The sequence below is a fragment of the Limulus polyphemus genome, unplaced genomic scaffold, assembly GCF_000517525.1.
Source record: "Limulus polyphemus unplaced genomic scaffold, Limulus_polyphemus-2.1.2 Scaffold318, whole genome shotgun sequence".
Classification (NCBI taxonomy): domain Eukaryota; kingdom Metazoa; phylum Arthropoda; class Merostomata; order Xiphosura; family Limulidae; genus Limulus; species Limulus polyphemus.
In genome coordinates this window covers 421,940-428,870 of record NW_013665928.1, presented here as the reverse complement: position 1 = coordinate 428,870, position 6,931 = coordinate 421,940, and the positions used below count along the sequence as shown (strand labels likewise).

Sequence of the window (6,931 nt, the reverse complement as noted above, 5' to 3'; positions counted from 1 at the left end):
ATGTAAATATTAACTTAACTGTTTAAATAACGTTTATGTTTACAATGTATATATATATATATATATATACGCCTCCTGTGACACAGAGACATGTCTTCGGACTTACAATGCTAGAAACCGGGTTTCGATACCTGTGGTGGACAGAGCACAGATAGCCCATTGTGTAGCTTTGTGCTTATCTTCAAAACAACAAACAATATATGTATATATATTAATAAAACACAAGCCTTAACAAAAATATAACGCTGTACAACCAAAACCAAATCAACAGGGTACAAATTATAATGTGGGATATGTGTTCTACCTTTTGATGGAAATATTAACTCTACTGTTTAAACAATGTTTACATTATGTATTTATATATATTATACATGTGTGTGGACTATAAGTAAGAACTTCAAGCTTCTTTAGTCTTTTTTATCAATTATCAATTTGTGATCCAGTAAAAAAATATACGTTTAAGAAAATCCGAATTTTGCATATTATGGTAGTGGTTTCAGTGTTTTGTTTCGGATATTCATGCAAAGCTACGCAAGGGCTATCTGCGTCTCTGGTGTTGAACTGACAGACTAGTTTGTTTGTTTGAAGTTAAGCACAAAGCTACACAATGGGCTATCTGTGCTCTGCCCGCCACGGGTATCGAAACCCGGTTTCTAGCGTTGTAAGTCCGCAGACATATGACAGACTAGATGGATAACAGCATCCATCGCTAACTCTTGGACTATTCTAATCGAATAATAGGATGTGACCGTTATTTTCATAAAACATCTGCGGCTCCCAAGTGCAGAGCGTGATTTGGCAGCAACAGGACACGAACCATACATTCCTGGGCCTATAGTTCGGCACGCTATTCGCTAGGTCACACCCGGTTACACTAATTATCAGCTGAGGTAATTACCGGATAATTCATTTTAATTAATTCTATGCTTTTATGATTTAATTATAAGTTCAGTTTTTAATTTCACAGTAATGTATTTAACATTTTTTTTTTTACTATTTATTACCCAGCTTCATTCTATTTTTGTAATGTAGGGTTTTTAAATTAATATGTACTAAAAGAAAAAAGTTGTCTTTTTGGTATAATGACGTGTTTGTTGTATAGTAGTGTTTGATGTAATGAAGGATTTTACTTTGTTGTTGTAAGGACATACAACTACGAAATTATATCACCTTCTTTAATGTCCAGTCGCAAAAGTAAAAGATGAATATTCTGAAGTATTTTGTGACGTATATATACATAATGAACTATTTTGGGTTCACTTAAGCAAATCATCCGTTAGAAATGATTATCAGAATGATTTTTTTTTAGCTTTTGTTTAGCGTGTTTCAGTTAGTTTCGTCATATTATATATGATTCAGTGTTACAACACAGCATCCATCAACGAGCTTTATCAACGCGTTTCACGACATTGCTCATAGAATATGTCATATAAATTTAAAATAATATAAGATGTCCTTTACCACATCTACACATACATCACCTCTTTATATACATACACACATCGACTGATAGATAAATAGAAAAAAACATTTTTAGCTTATTAAGCTGTGTATATGTGTTTTAATGAATCCTAGGAACAGAAAAATAAGTTATATTCTATTTGCATAAAATCAAAGAAAGTTGTAACTTGTGCAACAAAATATACGGCTCATTCCGGTTATTCCCCAAGATAATCATCACACTAATATTGGCAGTCATCATATCCAAGGATTTTGTAAGTTGTGCAACGAAATCCGCGACTCACTCCGGTTATTTCCCCAAGATAATCATCTCACTAATAATGGCACTCATCATATCCAAGGATCTTGTAAGTTGTGCAACGAAATCCACGACTCACTCCGGTTATTTCCCCAAGATAATCATCACACTAATATTGGCAGTCATCATATCCAAGGATCTGTAAGTTGTGCAACGAAATCCGCGACTTACTCCGGTTATTTCCCCAAGATAATCATCACACTAATGTTGACAATCATCATATCCAAGGATCTTGTAAGTTGTGCAACGAAATCTACGACTCATTCCGGTTATTTCCCCAAGATAATCATCATATCCAAGAATCTTGTAAGTTGTGCAACAAAGTCCACGGCTAATTCCGGTTATTTCCCCAAGATAATCATCACACTAATGTTGACAATCATCATATCCAAGGATCTTGTAAGTTGTGCAACGAAATCTACGGCTCATTCCGGTTATTTCCCCAAGATAATCATCATATCCAAGAATCTTGTAAGTTGTGCAACAAAGTCCACGGCTAATTCCGGTTATTTCCCCAAGATAATCATCACACTAATGTTGACAATCATCATATCCAAGGATCTTGTAAGTTGTCCACGGCTCATTCCCCAAGATTATCCACACTTGTTTTTTTAACATAGTTAGTTCTACCCTGAGACCAAAAATACTTAGAAAAAGTTTATGTCATTATGACATTTAAAATATCAGACTCATAGAAAATCGCTTGAAAATATAATAGAAGTTTTCAAAAGAGTTCTATTTCGGAGTTGTGATGATGTCCAATTTACCTCATATCACTATGTGTGCCCATTTAAAATATCAGACTCATAGAAAATCGCTTGAAAATATAATAGAAGTTTTCAAAAGAGTTCTGTTTCGGAGTTGTGATGATGTCCAATTTAGTTATGAATTTCTTTTTTTTTCCATAGAGGACATTTCTGGTATATTTGTGAAGAGTATTGCCAAAGCTAGTGCTGCTGACCTTTGTGGCCGGATCAAAGTCAACGACCAAATTATCGAGGTAGTATACATCATGTGATTTCGTACTTACTCGTTTCGTATGTTATTGTATTTCAAAAATACAAAGATACATGACAGTGTTGTACATTAATGAATACGCTTTAGAGGCACAACAGTATGGTTGTAGATGTTTGCTCATGTGCTACAACAGTGTGGTTGTGGGTGTGTGCCCAGGTAGCACAACAGTATGGTTGTGGGTGTGTGCCCAAGTGGCACAACAGTATGGTTGTGGATGTGTGCCCAGGTGGCACAATAATATTGTTGTAGATGTTTGCTCATGTGCCACAACAGTATGGTTGCGAATGTGTGCCCAGGTAGCACAACTGTATGGTTGTAGATGTTTGCTCATGTGCCACAATAGTATGGTTGCGAATGTGTGCCCAGGTAGCACAACTGTATGGTTGTAGATGTGTGCTCAGGTGGCACAATAGTATGGTTGTGGATGTTTGCTCATGTGCCACAACAGTATGATTGCGAATGTGTGCCCAGGTAGCACAACTGTATTGTTGCGGGTGTGTGCCCAAGTGGCACAACAGTATGGTTGCGAATGTGTGCCCAGGTAGCACAACTGTATGGTTGTGGGTGTGTGCCCAAGTGGCACAACAGTATGATTGCGAATGTGTGCCCAGGTAGCACAACTGTATGGTTGTAGATGTTTGCTCATGTGCCACAACAGTATGGTTGCGAATGTGTGCTCAGGTGGCACAATAGTATGGTTGTGGGTGTGTGCTCAGGTGGCACAATAGTATGGTTGTGGATGTATGTTCAGGTCAATTGTTCTAAATCTCTGATATGATATGTAGATGTAGTAGGTTGGGGGGAGGGGAGAGCACTACAATGTTTTTATGTGCTGTTTTTGTATGAATTGCTTGGGAAGCACTTTAAAAATTGACATATGTTGGTTCTGGTGTAACCCTTATAAAAGCAGCTTGGCCATGCAAGAAAACAAGTTGTGTTTTTACTCCAAATGTCAGAACGTATATGTACTCAAACATCTTTAGACTAGAACATAAGCTTTTAAGGAAAAGGGGAATAAAATCCAGCGTATTTGTAATATATATGTATACATAGAGAGAGAGCTAGCATGATAAATATATTCTGAGTGACTCACTTTACGTCACAGATGTAATGCGTGACAAAATTCTTGTCAAGATAACCGGTACGTTATTTGTGTCTAACTGCTAACAAGGCAACATATCTGACTGGTCAGACTAATCATAATAACATCATGGCTAGTTATCAGAAAGATTGATTAACGGTACTACAAACACACCGGTGTTATGTTGCCCTGGCGTCGGATAATTGCACCAGATTGAATATAAAAAGTCTATAGAGTGACTTTGTATATGTACACGTAGACGTGGCGTGGTTAGTGTTGCCATAACGACAGTATCCGTTCTTGAGCGGCGTGTACGTTTTGCATATGCACTTTATATGCTTAGGTGCTCTAACTGAATCGACCTGAAACTTTCTTCACACACGTTCCTTTTTTATGACTATTTCATACTTTTTATCACCCAAGGTTACATAGGTGACCTATTATTTTATAAATGTTCTTCGGTGAGTTAGTTCACGGAGTTAGAAAACTAAAATCTTGGGAATCTTGCAAATGGCCCATTGCGTATCTTTGCGTCAAGAACAACAACGTATTTTACTATCATGAAATATTTAAAATAAATAGTTTCGCAATGCGCATCTTTTGTAGAATGTAACTGAATCCATATGTTTACAACTGTAAGGACTAATATGTAGAATGTAACTGAATCCATCTGTTTACAACTGTAAGGACTAATATATAGAATGTAACTGAATCCATATGTTTACAACTATAAGGACTAATATGTAGAATGTAACTGAATCCATATGTTTACAACTGTAAGGATTAATAATATTTGTTTTTCAAATTCATAGTCTCTGTCTATCTACTTGTCTATGCATCCTGTATGTCTGTTATTTAATATTCTAAAGTTATTTGTGTACAAAATCGTTAAACGAATGTTTACTCTTTTTGCAGTTTTAAATATATTCATTTTCGAAAAAAAAAGTAACTGGTCGGACAAAAAGTATATCATTCTGCTTCAGTGAATTATTATCACGGAATTTCTTCTTATTCTTCTATTATTTTGGAGCATACTGATAGAGTACAGCGAAACTCTGGCAATGACCAGCTTCAATTTAAATCTTGTACTGGAATTGACATTTTCACCATGAACAGCACCTTATGTACACTTGGGCCCTTTTCAGCCAACGACCAGAGTAGCCAGTCAGCCAGCAGCACCATCCATCACAAGAGTTTTTTTTCTTCTGGCTCTTTGAACCGAGTAACGTAGGATTGACTATCACTTTTATAACGCGCCCAAAGCTGAAAGTGTGGAGCGTGGTGTTCAGTGGCACCACATCTTGTTCGAGGCGCGGCCACGTCTGACACTCAACTCTTACATATGCAATGTTTCAAATCCTTCTAATGATAAAATAACAGATTTAGCTGACTTTAGCTTAATAACGTAATTCTAGTTTTCAAATCCATATTTTACATCGTTTTCAAATAAATCTGTGAAGTTTGTCAATTTTTTTTTTTTTTACTGAACTAACGACTGCAACTGCTTGTAGATACGGAGTTATAGTTTTGGTTTGTTTTGAATTTCGCTCAAAGCTACACGAGGGTTATCTGCGTGAGTAGACTAGAGGGAAGGCAGCTAGTCATCACCATCCACCGCCAACTCTTGGGTTACTCTCTTTTTACCAATGAATAGTGGGATGGACTGTCACTTTATAACGCCCCCACGGCTGAAAGGGCGAGCGTGTTTTTGGTGGGACGGACGGGCCTATGTGTTATAGTTACTGAACTTAAACCGTGGAAGTTTAGTGAATGTGTAAATGTTTAATCTTACAATTTTATGCAGTTTAAAAAATGAATATTCGTCACGGTTGTTCTGTGAAATTCCAACTTTGGTGTAGTTTAAAATGAAAAACGCATTGGTTTTATCATGCTGTTCTGCCACAATATCGAGTACTCGTATTATAGAAATATATAAAAAATCTGTGTTATGAGAAATATACATATCTAGGTCGGCCCAGTAGTTACATATCCAAGGCAATATACTAACTGTTACGAATTTTGATGTTTTTCAAATCAGTGTGTACGTTTATGTGAACAGACTGATAAAACAAAAACAGCCAAATAGTACTTAGACAGAAGAGATATAAATGTAAGGAGAGTAACGTTTGGAGCACTCTGCATGTATGTATATGTGTGTGTGTATGTATTTGTATGCATGTATATTTTAGCCGAATTTCAAATGTTTCGATCGAAATAATGTTTGCTATTTACAGTGCCGGATTTAGGCATAAGCTAAACAAGCTACAGTTTAGGGCCTCACAATCCGCAGGGGCCTCACAAAATTTCAGATTTTTTTTTTTTTCTTTTAAATTTTTATCAATGAGAGAGATCAAGCCAGCTAAATGATAAATATGTAATTTTTCACTTTAAATACCTTGCTATTAAATAATTAAAAGGTAAATATATATATATATGGTGTAACTTTTTAACAAGGGACCTCCAAGCTTTATATAGCTTAGGGCCTCACCAAGTCTAAATCCGGCACTGGCTATTTACATGTATTCAAGTATTAAATAATTTATATTACCCACTGATTTTAATACCAAACAAATAATGTATATGCACGCATATAAGTGTGTGTGTATGTAGCTTGTTCGAAAGAAAATGCGGATATAACGAGTTTTTCTATATATCCGTCAAATATTCCATCCTTTTTGAACTATGAGGTAACGCTGATACTTCTTACATATGTAGAATGTATTTAGTAGTCCTGTCAGAGTTCATGTATTTACTAGTTCTACCAGATTTCAGGAGGCTACTGATCTGAGCAATTACTTAATACCAGTATAAACTTTAGTTGCTGCGTGACTCATGTTTCTCATTTCTGGGAGCTACGACTACGTGGTAGATTCGAGAAGGTTAGTGGGTACTATTTCCAGTATTATTATGTATTAATTTGTGACTTGACGTGTGGTGTGAAATATTCTCGTATTACGAAATGTGTTACGTAGGTATTATACTCAGGAAGGCCCGGCATGGCCAGGTGGTTAAGGCACTCGACTCGCAATCTGAGGGTCGCGGGTTCGAATCCCCGTCACACCAAACATGCTCGC

The 6,931-nt window shown here is 36.3% G+C and overlaps 1 protein-coding gene across 3 annotated transcripts in view; it reads left to right on the top strand.

Moving 5' to 3' along the window:
- The window catches only part of LOC106457339 (patj homolog), a 241,897-nt gene that overhangs the window by 186,836 nt on the left and 48,130 nt on the right, over window positions 1–6,931 (top strand). For all 3 annotated transcript variants that reach the window (XM_022383220.1, XM_022383221.1, XM_022383219.1), the window contains exon 6: window positions 2,668–2,759. In XM_022383220.1, the coding sequence (XP_022238928.1) occupies window positions 2,668–2,759 (92 nt within the window). The remainder of the gene's footprint in view (window positions 1–2,667; window positions 2,760–6,931) is intronic.